General features: G+C 43.5%; 2 protein-coding genes across 3 annotated transcripts; both read right to left on the reverse strand.

Annotated features, from left to right (window-relative positions):
* Positions 1 to 71: 71 nt before the first annotated feature.
* Positions 72 to 10,768, reverse strand: cmya5 (cardiomyopathy associated 5). 2 transcript variants are annotated; one of them, XM_079162039.1, is made up of 14 exons: positions 10,553 to 10,768; positions 9,017 to 9,659; positions 5,798 to 8,821; positions 3,643 to 3,738; positions 3,283 to 3,501; positions 3,158 to 3,180; positions 2,871 to 2,995; positions 2,607 to 2,741; positions 2,176 to 2,322; positions 1,876 to 2,023; positions 1,493 to 1,626; positions 1,271 to 1,370; positions 1,025 to 1,201; positions 72 to 925 (listed from the first exon to the last, which is right to left on the reverse strand). In XM_079162039.1, the coding sequence occupies exons 1-14, from the start codon at positions 10,657 to 10,659 to the stop codon at positions 673 to 675; spliced, it is 5,331 nt and encodes a 1,776-aa protein (XP_079018165.1). In that variant the 5' UTR covers positions 10,660 to 10,768; the 3' UTR covers positions 72 to 672. The 2 variants fall into 2 exon arrangements, with proteins under 2 accessions (XP_079018165.1, XP_079018166.1); XM_079162040.1 differs by lacking the exon at positions 3,158 to 3,180 and having other exon boundaries at positions 2,871 to 3,014; positions 3,279 to 3,501.
* Positions 10,769 to 11,787: 1,019 nt separating this feature from the next.
* On the reverse strand, positions 11,788 to 17,639 carry tent2 (terminal nucleotidyltransferase 2). The gene is made up of 15 exons (XM_079161611.1): positions 17,584 to 17,639; positions 17,094 to 17,259; positions 16,867 to 16,968; positions 16,081 to 16,309; positions 15,858 to 15,972; positions 15,692 to 15,780; positions 15,519 to 15,576; positions 15,266 to 15,332; positions 15,088 to 15,164; positions 14,773 to 14,901; positions 14,642 to 14,685; positions 14,299 to 14,435; positions 13,285 to 13,376; positions 13,088 to 13,167; positions 11,788 to 12,970 (listed from the first exon to the last, which is right to left on the reverse strand). Exons 2-15 carry the CDS (start codon positions 17,213 to 17,215, stop codon positions 12,884 to 12,886), a joined length of 1,428 nt encoding a protein of 475 aa, XP_079017737.1. The 5' UTR covers positions 17,216 to 17,259; positions 17,584 to 17,639; the 3' UTR covers positions 11,788 to 12,883.
* Positions 17,640 to 19,105: the final 1,466 nt, after the last annotated feature.

A 19,105-nucleotide genomic window follows, 5' to 3' on the forward strand; every position in this document is an offset into this window, starting at 1 on the left:
AAACTCCGTGTCGCCAAAGGGCTTTAACTATTCTTTGTCTCAATAATGATTCAGTGTTCGACTTAAGTATGCAGTCAGACCGTTTACTCACCTCACAGTACCTATAAAGTAAGGGTTTAAAGAAAGAGGAGAAAGCGGAACGTGAGTAAATCAAAGAACATTTACAAAACAGTACAAAACAATCCCATCAGCATGTGTTATATCCACAACATTTCACCTTTCCCGTGACAAAATACAATACAAGACACTCACATGTGAAACAAATTGAAGGCACTAAATTTCAATCCAGTATTTCACACCGTCATCATTCATGTTCACTGCCTTTGTTTTGGGGTATTTACAAGACATTTTAGATAAGATGTTAGACAAGACATCTCTGTTAACAAAAGAGATAAACGTTGAATTGATTTCCTGTTGATTAGAGAATAATTGCACTATTGATTAGGTTTGATCTAACATAAACACACAAACCCATAGAAGAATGGTACGTATGTAGAAATATGTCCTCTGCTTTTGCTGTGGGATATCTCTATTTTATGTCTTGTCATATCTGCAGTTTTCTCAGTAAGGCAGCAAGTAAGTCATTATAATCATTATACATTAAGATCATTCAAATCCAATGAAGTCCAACATGAACTGTAAACTCCTCAGCGTGTGAGGCCGATAGTAGAGCTAGCTGTCTTTGGTAAACTCCGGCACCTCCAGCACCATGCTGACCTCCAGGCTGCCCGGCATCTCCAGGGCCAGAGCAGGGTGGCACGGCTGGGTGAAGCGCTGGCAGAAAGTGCCCAACAACTGGCCGCTTTGGGCGTTGTAGAAAGACAAGCGACCGAGCTGGTAATCCAGGAGAGTACCAACTCGCTCAGGCACCTCGATCACAAACACACTGGACTGAATGTCACTGTGGAGCAGCTGATACCTGCAGCTGGACAGACAAAGAGAGCAAAGAAAGGAGGGTTTAGACAAGAATAGCGAAGGGAAGTACTGTAAAAGGGGTTAAGGGGGGGGGGGAGGTTATGCATACCCCGATGGTGTAGGGATGCACTGCAAACACCATGACAGGTTGTTTTCACCCAGTGGGCTGTTTCTATTGGCTGTGTCGTAAGCCACTCCAAGCCTGTAGGCCGTGCTTTCTGACACGAGGGTCTCCCAGTAGTAATGTCCTTGTGCCGGCAGCAGCTCACCCAGGATGGATGGACACCTAGAATACAAACTCTGGTTTACAAATATTCCTTAAAAGCTTAGGTGGTTGGAGCTGACTGAAACTCACTGTTTGTCTGATGATGGCGTGTCGTAGTGCAGGGTGGTCTGGTCCACAGACAGCTCCAGAGCGGGGTGAGCTGAGGCTTTCAGCAGGTGGAACCTCGTCCCTGAAAACGGTTACAGGTAAGAGAAATTAATGTGTAAACGTGTCGATTGTGTTTGTGTTGTATTTGTGTAATGTTACACACAAATGGAAGTACAAACACAGTTTAAGTGAGTGTTCTGTTACCTTTGGTGGAGATGAGGGCAGCCTCGCTCTGTTCGCTGGCTCCAGAGTCATTCACAGCTTTGATGTAAAACAGATAGTTTTCATTGGGCTGCAGGAGAACCCTCTGCTCGCAGCTTTTGATACCCGAGATGGACCTAGGAGTACGTCACACACACCCACATACATGCACACATATAGATTAAAACGAATAAACCATAATGTATAAAATACTTCACTGTAGATTTTATGTCCTGTTAGTTTGGGCAAGAAGTATGGTTATGTCTTTATATTTTTATGTCAGATCGTTTTTACTTTGTTTCAAACCAAATTGACTGGATTTCCTATTATGTTTAATGACTGCACTTTTCTATATGTGTCCCTATCTGGTTAAAACAAACACTCACCTGAGCCCCTCTCCCTCTAGTTCATACTGGCGGCAGTACTCCAGGGTGTAACTCTGTTCAGGAGACAGATTTGCTGAGCTCCACCGCAGTGTAGCTGAATCCCACATGACAGTGCAGCGCTCCGTTTCTATCACTGGCACTGATGGAGCTGCCACAAAGAGAGAACAAGTCAGGTCAATAACAACAATGTAGATGCTGTAACAAAAATGACCAATCTAAACTCGCTTCAAAATACCAGTAAATAATTCAATCACGCTTTCCATTGTCAGACAAAGTTGTCGTTTCGTTGTGGGGACTGACCAGTTCTGAAGGAGAGTCTCTCGCTGGGCAGAGAGCAGCCTGTGTAGTTGACAGCCATCACCCACACCTTGTAGGTCTTGTCAGGCTCCAGCTCCTCCAGGGCACAATAGCTCTCCTTCACTGTCACACGGTACTCCTCTGACACAGCTGTGGACAACAGCAGCCACAGCACATGCACTGTTTGTCTGTCTTTAGTAAATCACAAACTTCATATCAACAAAAGCTATACCTATTATAAATACTACAAGGTAATATACTATAACATGTTTATTTGTACAAAAAGACCTTATTCTAAATAAACAAAAATAAAATAAAATGATCCATTAAACTTAATTTCTGACAATTAACCTGAAGTAGATGGTGATTAAAAATAGGATGGGAGCACTTTGGCCACCATTTTCCAGCTGTAACACCATCCTGAACGTATTTACCTCCCTGTGGATCCTCCATGCAGTAAACTTGGAAGCAGTCGATGATATCTCCAGGGTTGACCTTCCAGTAAACGGTGACACTGGTGCTGGTGGCTGAGCCTGGCTCCTGAGGCTGCAGCGTAGGCCTCTGAGGCACTGAGGCACAGACCAGGAGACATACACGATTAACTGCTACATATATATATATATATATATATGCACATGGCACAAGACTTCTTGTAGACGTCAGGTGAATCTGCAAAGATATGTTTATATCAGAGCTACCTGGGATTCCCTTGCGCTGTGCGAGGTGAGGGCTAGAAGTGTTGCCCCTGGCGTAGTCCTCGAACACCAGTAGTCCCTTGGGCCCCAGCTCCAGTGACATGGCTGAGTCCAGAGCTGCCTTGAGACTGACCACACATACACAGCCTTTAGCCTTTGCCCACAACCACAGGTCAGTGTCAAAAAAAGGATATGTACTGAGCAGAGTTTAGGTAGCTCTGCAGGTCAAGCAGCAAACTGTATTAGAAAAACCACACTGGCTCACACTCCATTCACTGAAATCACATTACCTTGCATTAATGTCTTCAGGTGACTAGTGGGAGAACAGATTGAAAAGGAATTCATCAGAAATTTGACATGAACCCTTATTATTGGCTGCATAGGAAACCACTGATCGATAATCCCCAACACTCACCCGTGCGTCAGTCTCGGCCTCTCTGGCCGTGGTCTCCAGAGTGGCCTTGGCGGTGTCGATGCTCTCCTGGAAGGAGACAATCTGGTCATATAGCTGCTCCAGTTTGGCCTTCTTCTCCTCTTCCATGCTGACAGACATGTCGTTGTACTGCTCCATCACCAGAGCCATCATCTCCTCATTCTGCGCCTGCATCGCTGCCTCGCTCTCCACACACTGGTCCTGGTCGAGAGTAGAGGGAAGGAAAACGGAGATACTATATTTACAAATGTAACAGTGTGCATCTTGTCATTTAATGTGTTATGACTGATCTCATGGCAAATATTAAAAAGATAAAGTATTAAATATGTAAACAGTTTTTACCTCTACAGAGTTGTAGGCCAGTTCGATCTCAGACACCAAGTCCTCGATGTTCTCTGACCTCCCCTGAAGCTCTGAGATCCAGTCACCCAGCTTCTCCTGATAAATTAAAAAATGACACGTGCAGGTAAAATTCTGGTCTGGAAGTAACGCATTACATTCACTCTCGTTACTGTAACAAAGTCGTTTTTACTTTGAGAATAGAACAGAAAAAAAAGAGGTGAATCAGCAGCTGCACCAGAGAACAAGCTGCAGGTGTCTCTGAGTCCTCAGGAGGGCAGAGCTCCGTCCAGAGTGGAGACACTCCGGAAATGATTGTTACACATGTTCGCGTTCACGTGCTGGGGCCCCTCGAGGCACAATCACAAGGAATTGCACATTGGGTGTGGTTACAATTAGCATTATCACACCTCGGCATAGTTAATAAATGTTACACCTGTCTTAAGGCGCGCATGCTACGTTGCACACACATGGTGACCTACAGGGCGTGCTGGGCCTGGCTAACATGCTAAATACTCGGCTGTTTGAGACCGTTAATCCCTGTGTGAGGGTTGAGCCTCATTCAGCTCAGACTGGTTCAATTACGAATGAACGAGAGGAGAAGTTGAACCTGGGGGAGATTGTGGAGGACTTCGCGGTGCAGTTCAGACAGGTGAGTGCAACAACACAACGGTTGATGAGAACGACAACAGACACTTCTTTGCGGCAACTAGGTTGCGTGTGTGCGCGCTTGGCTATTGTGTGAAAACCATGCTGAACACTTTTTCTATTTGCTGCAACATGAGTTCCTGCAGCCGCTGTGGAGTTTATGTTCTGGCTCTATTTACAGTCTCTCCTGTAAATGAAGTGTCTCAGGCATGAGCGTTCAGGTTAAAAAGTGGGCTGATGGATTTTGGAAAACTGCAAGTAAAAGACAACAAAAATATGTATTTTAAATTGTTAGAAGGTGCTGTGACATTAACTCAGATTTAAAAAAGCAGATGGCTGACCCTGTACTGACCGATAGGGACAGCGAGGGAGAACAGTGTGCGAGCAGATCACATATCAGTCTCCACTTGATGTCACAATGGACCTTTTCTCTGATCAAAGCGGAGCATTACATCACACCAGTTCAATGTGCTTGGCTTCAGCCTGATGGCAGCCTGCAGCATTCAGCCTGCCAGCATGAATGGAAAAGTTATAGAGGCCTAATTTAGGAGCACTTTCTGATATGATGACCCAAACTAATGCCAGTAAAGTGTGTGTGTGATCATAACCGTGTGTTGTAATAATACTGTTAAATTGTATGATGAACTGCTATTTGATGACAGCTTGCCATCACAAATGAGAAACGTTGTTGCAGCGGGAGACTGCTCAGATGATGAAACATCTGGGAGACGCTGTTAGAGTCTGAGGTCACATACAAAACAAAAAATAACAAACATGTCATCTGATCTAAAAAGGAATACTTGTAACATTTTGGGAAATGTGTTTTATTTGCTCTCAAAATGTTAGTACTTTAAATCTATTAACATTTTGCTACACCCTTCAATACTTGTCCCATATGTAATATTCATTGATTATTTTACTAATACTGTGCATGTTTACTAAGCCATACATTTTAATTTAATAGTACTGACTGGCCAATAACATTTCTGTTATTTAACCTATCCCAATTGATATAAATGTGGTGGACAACATTTTAGAAACACCCGTAAGGTTCAATTAGACTACAGAGAGGTATATCTCCATGTTAGCCCTCTTCTGGGCACACTGTTACAAAACTCAGATATAAGATTAGATAAAGTAATTAAAGTCAAGATGAAATGAAAAATGCCTTTTTGACCCTAAAAGTTGTAAATTGTGCAAGTTATTTTGCTGGAGGCTGGACCGAGGGCTGGGAGGCGGGGTTAAAGAAAAAGCTAGTGCGCATGCTCTTTGGGCTTTATAATGTGGAAGATCCCATTTTCATTTTCATTTTATACTCAGAAGTCAAACTTTTTTTGCTTCATGCGCCACTGAGCAACTTTTGTTGGAATGAATAGGGCCCCTCCTCTGACAAAGTATCCAGTTCTGTTTATTTATTTATTGGGCTTAAAAAGCTGTGACAACCATCAATATAAACTCCAAAGCTAATTTTAATATGCGTTCCCAACTTCCCATTCACCCAGTACATTACCTTTATTTCCTCGTAGGCTTGGTCCACAGCAGTAACCTCGTGGCTGTGATGCTCTCCAGACACACAGTCGTCCTCTGACAGCAGACATCCACAGGTGATACAGAACATGTCCATCTGCTGCAGCTCAGCAGCCAGTCGAGCCTGACTCTCTTCCTCTGCATCGATAATCTCATAGTCAGCCTCTATGACCTCATCATCTGGGGACAGATCAAAGACTTTCTCCTCCTCCTCCTCCTCCGTCTCCATCCTCTCATCTCTCTCCTGGCCAGACTCAGGCTTTGGTTCCTCTGCATTTCTCTGTGTTTCAGGTTCCGGCATCTCTTTGGCATCTTGTTTATATATTACCTCATATTCAAGCTCGTCAACAGTCTCCTCTGGAGCCTCTGCAACAGTCACCTCTGGAGCCTCTGCAACAGTCTCCTCTGGAGCCTCTGCAACAGTCACCTCTGGAGCCTCTGCAACAGTCTCCTCTGGAGCCTCTGCAACAGTCACCTCTGGAGCCTCTGCAACAGTCACCTCTGGAGCCTCTGCAACTGCCTCGTCTTGCTCCATCTTTCGTTCTACATCCTCTCTGTGCAGATCAATCTCTGTACTTGAATGCTCTGTAACAATGCTTGTTTCTGGGGCATCGTCCACCTTGTGAATCTCTGCCTTTTGTTCTACATTCGCTGCTCCTGAATTAACATCCTCGCTGTGTAGCCCGGACAAATCCTCATGGGGAGTAAAGCTCCTCAGAGGGGAAAATGCGCCCTCGTCTTCCTCAAAGTCCCTCTTCATCTTCTGCTCATCTGTGTAGGCCTCCTCCATAGGTGCTGGAGGAGTGTACCTACTGTCTAACTCGTTTATTGGTAGTGCGTCTTCCTTCAGAACTCCATCTGGTTTTACTTCTAGTTGAGGCTCTGTCATCGTTTCTTCATTCGGTGCCTGAAGAGCCTCTGGGCATGGTGTCGGGGTTTCAGGTGCTATGAAACGTCCACATGTGCTGTCGGGTTCAGAGAAAGCTACTGCATCACTTGAAGTCTTCTCTGATAACTGACTGATCTCTAAGTCCATCTCTACAGCTTGTCCTTTGGGGACAAAGATGATTAACTCATCTCCCACATTCCCCTGAGTAACGGTCCCAGTGTCCTCTGAGGGTGTTTTATCTTTGAGTTCAGATATCAGCTCACTGTCAGTTACTGACTCCTCCTGTTGATGCTGCGTGGATTCAATAATTGTTTTATCTGAATCTTTTTTTACTTCTTCTGACATCGCAGGTTCGGTTACTTCACCTGAGATCTCTGCCTTAACTTGTGACTCGTGATCACCTTCAGTAATGAATTCAGGCGACTTGCTCTCAACTGCAGTTTCCTCTGTTAGAACGCCATGTTTTTCTTCTCCTTCAGCTGTTTGAACATCTGTTGTCTCAACACTTATTGCCTCCTGAAGATCAATCTGAACTTGAGTTTGGATCTCTTTTTCATCCACTGCTTTTTCAATCACCTCCACTAACGCATGTACTGCAGAGTCACAGTCAGTGATGACCTCAACAGGTGCACCATCCCCAGGAACAACTTCTGCTGCTTCTTTTTTCTCACACAGAGATGTTTCAGCGGATGTCTCTATTTCAGTAGAGGTGAGCATTTCCTGTCTTTCAGTCTCATTCACTTCAGCTGAGGCCTCGGTTAAGTCTTTCTCATTATCAGCCATCATCTTAGTGTCAGTAGCTGCCACCTCAGACAAACTCATCTCAGTGATGAGGTGAGGCGCCTCACTGCTTACAGGTGCTACCACAGCTGTCTCTTCTGCGGAATTTATAACAACCTGAGCTGTTTTTTCTACCACTTTTTGTGTCTGACATGGCTGCTCAGTTTCAATAATACTAGTTGTTTCTGCTGCCACTTCTCTCTGATGCTCCTCACTCTCCTCTGTTTCCTCTACTTTACTGTCTACCTGCTGAGTTTCAGTTAGTGGTTTATCAATGCTGCTCTCAGTCTGATCTCTCTTTACCTCCTGATCCTCCATCTGATCCTCTCTCAGTTTGGGCACCTGAATTGATTCGTCGGAGGCCTCTTTGACAGCCTGCTCTTCAGTCACCATGGTGACTTGTATGTCTTTCATCTCCTTTTTTGTCTCGGTAATTATTTCTCTTTTCCCTTTAAATGTGTCTGATTGTAAATCTTCGCTCCCATCTCCAACACTGACCTCTTGTGTCTTTGGTTCCTCTGTCTTTGTCTTGTCCTCGTCTTCTTCTATGACCACTCTTGTTAGACATCCTGTCATGTCAAACTCACTCTGCGACCACATCATCCTCCCCTCCCTCTCCTCCGCCACTGACTGTGGTCGAACTTCCACTGTGGGAGTTTCATCCTTCAAAGTAAACTTCTCCAGGTACCCGTCTGCCTCCTCTGAATCTGACAAACGTCTCTTATAAGTCTTCTCAGATGCCACGCTCTCTGCCTCAGAGTGTTCCTCGTCACTCTTCCTCCTCTCGCCTACAGCATCTTCGTAAAGGTCTGAGTACATGAAGGACATGGCAGTAGGCTCATCCAGCAGGATCTGGTCAATGATCTTAGGGGGTCCAGGCGAGAGAAAAATGGGTGTGAGGACGGTGTCTTCACCCCCAAGCAACATTGAACCATTCTCCTTTAAAGATCTGTGGCTCACTCGTCTCCTTCTCATCACACTCTCCGCCTCATCGTCTTCTCTCTGCTGCAATGCATCGGCAGGAGCTCCTTCTCCGTAGAAGGCCTCATCAAGGTGTTCCCCCACTATATCCACATCCGTAACAAAGACAAAGGAGTCTTCTGATGCAGAGGGGCTTTCTGTGGTGGCCTCCTTAGCTGGCTTTTGCTCCTCAACTTCGGGCTTCGCCTGTGGCTGTTCTGCTTCCTCCTGCAGCTCTGGAGCTTGTTCTCCAGGAACCGCCACATCAACCAAGGTAAACTTTTCAAAGTAGTCTATGTCGCCAGTGCTCTCTTTCGGAGTGGGTGTGTGTCTGAGCTCTGTGTCCGCTGATGGCTGAGAGGAGTCTTGCTTTGAGGACTGAGGAAAGATCACAATCAGCAAGTCAATCCAAAGGACAATTAAGTGTTTAAAACAGCATTCTACTAGACAAATTAATATTTTAGTAATTTCTTGTGGATGGCAGAAAATACCAAAGTAATCCAAAACTAGTGTTGGAAATGAAATACCTAGTTATTGAAACTACTTAAATTGTATAGAGAAATTAATAAATACCTCTTGCTGATCCAGTAATTCACCCTCCTGTGGCAGGGCATGATTTTGTTGCAGTGTCCAGTCTTTTCTGTTTTGGGACCTGATCTTCGGAGTCTGGTCCAAATAAGACAAATTGTCCTGCAACTCTATGCTCTCTTCCTCGTCCACAGTGGGAAGTTTGGAGGGGACTCTGATGTTGAGAATCTCATAACCCTCGGAAATCAAACTAAACAGCTGCTGATCTTTGTTTTTGATTTCCTCCAAGTCTGGCTCTGTTTCGGATTTCTCCAGTTTGACATTGGGAAGAGAAATCTCCGCCATCTCAGGTCTCTCTACTCCCAGGACTGAAGCTGATCTTGAACTACCAGGTCGGCTCAGCCTGTCCGCCAGCCTGCTGCTCCTGCCAGACCTCGTCCTCCTACGGACTATTTTTTCCTCATCAAAGATGATGGAGATCTTTCCTGCAGCTCCAGAGCCATCCATGCTGTAGGCTTCAGAGATGGAGCTGGTTTCAGAGGCCCAAGGGGTAGAGCAGCGGCTGGAGGCCGTCTCCCAAACAATACCACTGTCCTCGCTCTGAACAGTTACCATGGAGAATGATGGATCCACAATCAGGCACTGGAACTTAGGCTTCACAGACTGGTCCTGGACAACCTCTCGCAGACTGGAAGAGCGAGAAATGGACAGTTAGAAGAAGGAAAGCAGGCTGTTTGTGCAGTTCCCGAGAAGAGAGAGGGCATGACTAAACAGTCTTGCAAGAGGAGATCCTTTTGGCACAGCTCACGGAATGCAAGCAGAGAGCAAACCAATGAATCAAATCAAAACATATGTGCAAGATGTGCCAGCATAGAAACCACCACCACCAATTCACGTTTTGCGACTTAGCAAATCTAAGCTGAAAACACCCGCTGATCTACTCTCAAGATGATTACTTGAGACGTGTAGGTCTCCGGCGTTAAACCAGACCTGGTGCTAGGCTGCCAATGTGAGTGACGAGCTGAAAAAAATAATGATCAGATGTTCTCTGAGCTGACTCACCTGCTATCAATACAGCTCAACCCCTGCAGGGTTACAGCAAGGTGACGTCCCAAAGCGTCATTCGTGTAATATTAGAGAAGAGATGCCTGGCCTTCCCAGATACATCCAACATATCAATGTCTTCTCCTATTTATGACATGACATGGCAAGGAAAACTAGAGTTCAAAGTATGAAACATGATAAATGAGATGTAAGATACGGTGAATTAATTCAAATATTAGAATAGAGCTGTCTGCAGTGCCTATCTGACAATTCCTGACAGATGGTCATGTAATATATTAAATGAACTTTGTGTCACTTGGATGCACTGGTCCAGTCACGCTCTCCAGATGTAGGACTTCTCTATTCAGTCTTTAAAGCAAAATGTGTTTGACCTAAGTACACCAGTTTCTCACGACTCCATTCAATATATTTCATGGCAAGATCGCCAAGCAGAAAAGACACCACTTTACACAAAGATAAACGTGAGCTACATCTGAGGTTATTCTGCTTGTAAGCTAGCTCAAGTATGTAAAGAACCTGTTTTGCAGTTCTTCCACCTCGTCTTCATCGTCCTGGCTGTTGGCCTCTGAAGCCTCACTCTGAAACTCCGTCACCTCCGAGTCCAGACTCTCAAACTCCTCCATCTTGCTTGTATCCTCCAGCTCTTCCCTTTGTAGTCCCCAATGTTGTTTTTCTGTGTATTTCAGAGTCCTCTAGATGTTTTCAGCCACTCTGATTTCGAAAAGGAGTTGCTGTGCCTGTTTGTGTCATTCTAAGTTGGGAGCAGTCCATCTGACTCAGCCAGGGACAGAAATAGACTGAGTGGGGAATGAAAAGAGGGGAGTAGAGCTAGAGAGAGGAGGTAGGTCTCACTGGGTCTAGAGTTTGCTGTTTGTGTACTTCAACTAAGAAGTTGTTAGATGTTGAATGTATCATAAAAAGATTGTTATAGATTTAGGCAAAAGAAATTCATCCTTAAGATGGTCCGTGCCAGTGGCTATAGCTGAATGAGCCAGTGTGACTTTAAGATCAAAATCCCCCTTGCTAAGTTAAATATAGGCCGTGTGCTGAAACGGTAACCCCTTTGGTCCCCCTGCTGCCAGATGCAACACTGAACGGGGCCACTCGGCGCACACGTCTTGTAAGGCACCCCCCCCCTTAGCAGTCCTGGCACTATGCAGAAGTCATAAAACTTTGTGTAATTAGGTGTCAAACAACATAAAAACTAATCAACACAAGAGTTGCCAGAGGGGTCTGCAGAGAACACTTTAAAAAAGGTGCATTTTTCCAGGAGCGACTTTTAGTTTTATCTTTTTAAGGCCTGTGAATCACAAGCACTTATAACGTACTGAATGATGTCAGAGATCCCGATGATGGCTGATGAACTGCATTACCTTGAGAAAACAAAATGACACCGGACATTAAAATATTAGATGGACGAGGTGGATTGGACCAGGTCTATGGGATCGGATTCATGCTTATGGTCAAAGTGTGTTCCAGGTTAAGCATTTAGTTCCTGTGGATAAAATCGAATAGATTGTGATTTTTAACTGCAAGGATATCAAATATAATAGTGTGATTAGCCAGTGTTTATTTTTAAGTCTTGTTACCTCCCATACCCCTGAATATATTAAAACATAAAATAAAGATGCCACCAAAGCTGCAATGATGACTTTGGAACTTCTATTAGAATAGCCATGAATTCAGCGGGCTTTGCATATAGCTCAAAAATATAAAGCAAAAAAATAAATAAATCACACATCTTTATAGATTTAATTTTTAAATAAACCTTTAAAAGTCAGTAATGTACAAAAAAGGACAGAGGAAAAAGAATTTGAAGTAGAAATTCAACAGTCAACAGAAAACGAGTGAATAACATCATTTTCTGTCCAAATAAATCCAGTAGGCCCGACCAGTCTAGAGGAAAGAACACAACACATCAGGACCAATGATAAAGGAGTTACAACATTCAGAGACCAGCCTCTTCACAGCCCTCTAATAATCACCTTGGAGTCACTTAAACGATGACACTAACTTAAACATCACACAACCTCAATTAACAGCTCAGTTTTCAGAGGAGCTCAGAAACTTAAACAATGTGAGAATGAAGAACGACGGGGTATTTAATGCATCTGTAGAAAAAAAGAGTCTATGGTATTTAAATCCACAATAGTGTGACTACTGACCTAGAAAAATAGAAAAAAGACTTTGATGTTACAAGTTGGTCCACACAGGCTGAAGACAATACACTGTATATACTCTGCATATGTGTTGCAGAAGCAAATTACCGACTTCCAAAACGGTGAAGTATGGCTCCAACAATGTGGATATAAGTAAAACTGAGATCAGAGGAGAAACACGCTTCCATTTAAGCTAGATATGAGCAGGTTGCAGGTATTATTTTGTCTTTCACAATTTGGCAGTATACTCAACATTTACCCCATAATGCAATGTGTGCTGGGAGGGGGAGGGCTGTGTAACATCAATGAGTATCTCTTGTAACACTGACCATTATTATCATGCTTCAGTGCAGCATCTCTGAGATCATAATCCTGTCGCATTAACTTGTAACAGAGCCCTCTAGTGCCATTCCACAAATGTTTTGAGTTTGAATCATGAGTTTCAATAATATGGCAAAGTCTGCAAAGCATTTGAAGTAGAGTGCAGTATTTTCAAAACAGGAAATACTGTATGCGAGCAATACCAAGGCAGCCAGAGCATTCAGAGTCCCAGATTCTTTGAGGCTGTGAGGTGCGGAGGCAGCAGGGCTCCTCTCTCAGCACATCCTAAACGTCTCTCTTTGTTTCTGGGAACAGGCCTGTCTTGAGGTAGAAGACTCCTGTCCGCTCTTCTAATTAGAGGAGCCCCTTATCTCCTGGAAAACTCCTCATTAATGATGGCTCTGACTGGGAGGATCGAGTTCAGGTCCTTCCTGTCCTGTAGAATCCGGCATGACTACGCAGACACAGAGATGGGAAGCAGGAGGATTTTTGAATAACTCATAGCTGGCCCACAGCGGCTTGGAGGAGGAAAAACAATATGAAGAGAGCAGTTATTAGGACTGGCATGTACCTTGGCAAACTCTGCTTTGATGGCATCAAACTTCATCTTCTCATGGACTGCCCTGGCAACGTTGTTTCTCTCAAACGGCTCTGAAACACAAGGCGTTGCTGTAACTCTGGATCTGTAACATTACCGGGGGCATTTCTTACATTGACGCTCCTGGGAATTGTTTAGTGGTGGCCTGTTGGTTCCACTGAAATGTTTACCTTCCACACATATGTATTTGTTTCTCCACGCTTGAGAATTGTTCTTGGGCAAAGCTTTGGCCTCTCTAATAGAGATCACCTGCTTATCCCACCTGCAAGACACAGAAAAAACAAAAGGGCATTATTTTGTGCTCATGAGACTGAAAATAAATGGCCGAGGTCCTCAACGACCATACTAGTAGCGTTGCAAATTCAGCTAAACTACAAAAAATGCACATTTAACTGTCAACAAGCAAGATTCTGTACCTTCCAGGCTCAGTTGGTTTTAGTTGAATTCAGTGCCGCATAAAATTGGCTTGGAATGTGAACATGTAACTTAATTTTTTCAAAGAAATTGTTTTACAAACTCATTTTTCTTGACTGAGACCTGAGAGTCGACATATTAACCTTCAAACTATTAAACCTTTAACTGTCTTTCAACTGTTACGTCTTAAATATTGGAGCCTCATTGAATGCATAAAATTCAATGTTCAAAGTAAAAAAAAAAGAAGAATTTGCCTCAATGGTAACGATAGATTTCAGTCAATATTTCAGTTACATTTGATAGCTTATTGATAGGTGTTGGTTGAAACAAATTTCTGGCAAGAAGGTAGAAAAAAGGTCCACCACTGTAAAAAAAATTATGCTTTTGAAAAATGTCAGCAGTAAAAAGAAAAAGCACATGCAAAACCCTCAACATCTGTGACCTGTTTGATACTGTGAAATGTAGAAATCAGTGCGTGTTTGTGTGGCGAGGTTTAGTTCAATCTTGCAACTGTGGCGTGGCACAGTATCACACATACTGCAAACACAGGGAGCATGGTATGTCATGTTAGTGCTGTGTAAGGCCAAAGGTCCCACCTGCTCCTTTCCCTCACCCAGAAACATGAAACCAGAGACAAGGATGCAGGATAGAGGAAGGGGGGGGGAGGGACCGGAGAGAGGTAGAAGAAGTTGGCGAGAGGAGCAGGAGATGAGGAACCATGGGTGCATCTGAAACACTACACTCTGTAATGTGATGTCCTTTGGAGATACCTGAAGTATGTAGCATAGTACTTGAGGAAGCCCAGGAGAAGCTCTCCCAGAGAGGATTGGTTTCTTGAGATGTAGCGGGGGATGTTTTTGGGTCCATCTGGAACCATATCAATGTCCATGAGGTGATAAAAACACTCCTGAAAATCAAGGCACAGGACAGAAGGACAAGACTGAGCACCTTTTGCCATTTCTTTGTGATGGATGAAGCAAAGTAATGCTGAAATATCTTTTTATAGGGCAATTTACATTTCATGCATGAGCTATGATTTGGCTGTTAAACTGACTTAAGGTTGCATCTCTTGTGATGAACCTGCTAATAGCAAAACTGAATGGAGACACTCACTGGGTAGTCCCTCTGCAGAGAGGGAAGGACCGGTTCCTTGAGAGCTGTAAAGAAAACATGCCAGATGAGATTCACAATTATTACAGAGTACAAAGGGGACTGAAAAAAAGATTTTGTCTGATTGTACTGACTCTGGAGGTAGTGCAGCACCATCAGCACAAGTGTGTAGCTGCTCAACGTTCCTTTGCTGGCATCATTGATTTGATTGTGCCGTGCCCATTTCTTGACAACAAGGATCATGGGTCTTATCCTGAGATCAGCTGAGAGAGACCGCACAAACACAGCAAGTCAAAACAGGAAACGTTACGGTCTCCATTTCAAGTATCAAATGTGCGGCTGGCATTATAAACGGAGTGATCAGTCACAGTTGGAGCCGACTTAAAATAAGAAAGGAACTTTGAAAAGTTTGTCATAAAAATGTGTGTATTGTGGACTGTCTCACCCACCATAGGCGTAACTCCTCAGAAGGAATGTGTTTCTGATGCCCACTGTGTTGTTGATATTCAGATCAAACTCCAGATGACTAAAGAGGATGGGAGTATTGAAAGAGTCTTATTAAAACATCTCTCTCACTCTGTTGATGTTGTATGAAAAAAAGAAATAAGCTTAAACGTTGGCTCCTACCTGCCTTTCTCTCTGAACTTGAGGATGGGCACTTTGGCTCTGATCAGTTGAGTCTTCTCTACATACGCTACAAATCAAAGCCAACATCATGAGATTCCTGGTTGTTTTAGTTTCATTTCCTGTAAACCTGAAACCTTTTTTCCCACTAGGTAAATAGCTCCACCTTGTGGCATCTGAGAAGAGCAAAAAATATGTAATAAACTATTCTAAATGATTTTATAGATCTTTAAAAGTGTAGTTTACTATTACTTACACAGTGACCTGAAGAATCTTTGGAGGACAGACAGTACATGTATAGGATCAGGTCTTTTCTAAAACAGAAAACAGAAAAACATGCAGGTGTTTAAGTGGAAGTGCATGTCTATGATTGTAAATACACCTACACGCTTTGGATGACATACACAGCGCAGAGTCAGAGATACTCACATTTCCAATGAGGACCAGACACAGATCAGCATCACTGCTCCGGCAGCCCAATCCATTCATTGAAGATCCAGTCAAGTAAAGCCGTGCCACTGTGAGAAACGCACTGGGTGAATAGGGATCGCAACAAAAAGTCAGAGCAGAACGCAACTGTGTATTTCCTACACACCTGCATAGACACTCTGTATGTCTTTCTGTAGCTGAGCTCGGCACGTCTCCTTCCGGACCAAATCGGAAGTTTGCTGCTGGCACGCCTCAAACAGCTCCACCATCTGACCACTTAACTGAGGACACAAACACATGTACACTGACTAAACCAAGCATACCTGCATGCACACAGTCAGACTGGATGTATATCGGCTGCAGGTTAAGCCCATTTATAAATGCAGTACCTTGTCCTTTGTGTAGGCCAGCAAGATGTTTGGGCTTTCGGGGACAGCAGTGACCTGAGGCTGGATACGGGTGCTTGGGCTGTGATAAGAGCTATCAAAACCAGCAGAAGAGGCTCTTGATGACCCTGCCACCACTTGGCCAGGACAACGAGGGGGAGGGGCTCGAGTTAAAGGGGGGTCAAGGCGTTGGCGCTTCACCACGTGGGGGCTGTAGTCCTCATTCTGCCTCCTGCAAGAAACACGATGATGGTGGTAATTCTGTAATCAAGACTCCCAAGAGAAAAGCTGTCTTTCAAGGTTTTATTCTCAAGAATAAACTTGCAAGCACCTAAAACATATACTGATAGCGTTTCCAACGGTCCATCTTTATGCTTTCAAGGACACATATCCCTATTGCTGGAACATCGTGATTGGTTAGAGAAGATAGTGTACATGTCTCTGATTGAATATGACATACTATCATAAGTTACACAAAAGACCATCAACACATGGGTTAACATTAGTTGATTACCTCTGTTTGGTATATCTACTCACATGTAACTGCACCACAATGTTTACTCAGTCAAGATGAGATCACTAACAATGTCAGAGTATTCTCTGTACTTTTCATCTCGCAGTATACAATACAATAATACAATTTTAATTATTCCCTGACACCATTAAATTGATGTTTATATGTCTATACTTGTATTTTCCCACCACAATACGGAGACATGTGACAAGGTAATGGTAAATGTTCATAGATTACAGATTATTCAGTCATGAATAAATGGTGATATATCATACTTGCGCCCATTGGTCATAGTTGGTGTGTGAGGAGGGACTGGGGAAAGTGGTCTGGGCTTCCATTCATATGTAGGAAACCTCTGTAGTCCAGGGACATGGAAGCTACCACACAAACACACATATTACTGAACAGTACACAAAAGAGCACAAGTAACCATTGTGTATTATTTTAGTGACGCAGCTGATGTCTATCACAGCACAGCAATGCGTTTCTTCGTCAGGCTCACTTGTTGACACCAGCCAGCCTTTGGTGGTTGTAATCGTAGCACCGGGGCGCGAGTGTTGGCGGCGGGTACATGTCTTCTCGGTAGACTAACCGCTGTCTCGGTACGGTGTTGCGGGGGAACATGCTGCGGTTCTTCACAGAGCTCCAGCATTAACTCAGCTGATTTCCTGAAAGCAAGACAACATAGCAACAACACGGCTGGTAACGTTAGTTAACGTAAATACAGAAGAACTGCGGTGACCACCAGCACTGAACTCATCACCCAACGGCAATGGTAACGTTAATGTCACGAGAACTTTCTCTGGAAACCGAAACTTACTATTGAGCTAACTAACGTTAGCTCAGACGTAGCTATCTAATTCAACTATCGGTAACGATATTATCACAACATTCTACCTGCTTAACTGTAGATTTGTTTGAAGACTGTATCTATATAAATAAGTCACTGAATGTTAAAAACGTTTACTCAAAAACGTAACTGTAACACTTACCAAATATCATGACACATGTAAACAAAACTGAAGGTGCTCGTTTCCTGAGAACCTACTTCCGCATTGATGCCATGACGTAATGCAACTGGATTTAAAGGGGACGTGGCCACGCGAGGTAAAGATAAATCCACCCAAGGGCAAAAGTATTTGTATCCAAATTAGTTTAATTTGGACGTGGAGCTTAAAGCTATGTAACGGAAAAACTCAGTGGGCAGTAAAATCACCATAGCTGCACTCAGGTTTTCAATTATCCATAGACCAGCAGCTTCTACTGGTTTGCAGATGAAGTAACTTGTTAAAATCCAAACATTTAAAGAGATTTTTCCAATGTTGTAAACATGATATGCTTTGATTCTATTTTAGTTTGGGTTTCCTGTTTAAAAGTCCACTATGGATTAGATAAGAGTAATGAGAAAACAATAGGACTTATACTGGCACCTCTTTGATATTGTACTGAGGGTTGTTTCTGTTACCCCTGTAGCTTTGTGATTTATTTGATCCACTGTGTCCATCATCATTCCATTCCTTATGGAGTGACTCCATATAGGCAACCCAAGCTCCTGGATCATAAATAAGTCTTCAGATTCTCTGGCTATAGACTTAGGTTATTCTAGAAATGGCTGACTTTATCCATGATATATGAACATCTTTATACTGAGCCTTCCTTAAGGCTTTCCACTCCAATTTCCAGGGTTCAGAATAAGATGTTGCCTCAAAATAACTTTTGATTTAGATAGAACCAATTGTGTATTTAGAAAAATAAATAATTAAATCACAGAACAGCTCACAGAGACCCGAATAAGAGATTATGAAGGAATAAGATAAGAAATAATAAGTGTACAATATTATAATGTGTCCTATATCTCTTTAGGGTGCATAATTCAAACCAAAATGCGGATTACATTACATTAGATCTATGTAGATTCAGAAATCTTTGGGAGGGAACTCACAAATAGGCTATTGCAGCTTTGGACTCTTTTAGTATTTGGTGAGTAGGCCACTTACCAATAAACTTCTTATAAAACAATAAAGCATCAAATGGCACCAGTCCCTTGAGCACGAAGTGACGTCACTGCGGAGGACGGTGTCGTGACGTAGGCAGTTCAATACTGACAGGATCTGAGTAGGAGGGAAGCGATGCATCAGCCAGATGTGGAGCGGTTTGGGGGGCGGGGTACGCGTATGGGTCTGTGGATAGGCTGAGATCAATAAAGCACACATACAGCTACAGCGTAGAAACAGGATGTTTTAATCAATGCAAACGACTTCACACACCAACTTTGATAAGGAGAGCAGGCATTTGTCACGTGCATTAGCAGAAAAGGCATGAATGATGTTGCATAAGCACAAGTTGGTTTAGTCCTAGCGACATCAGAAATCGGCTTTATTATAGAAATGCAGAGGTAAAGCTGTGTGGAATAGCTGTGAAATAGCTGTAGTCTGGGCGAGAGAGTGGGGGTGTAGACTGTGAGCCTATGGTAATGAGAGATAGAGAGAGAGGGAGGGAGGGAGGGAGAGACGC

Source organism: Pholis gunnellus (assembly GCF_910591455.1).
Source record: "Pholis gunnellus genome assembly, chromosome: 6".
Taxonomy (NCBI): domain Eukaryota; kingdom Metazoa; phylum Chordata; class Actinopteri; order Perciformes; family Pholidae; genus Pholis; species Pholis gunnellus.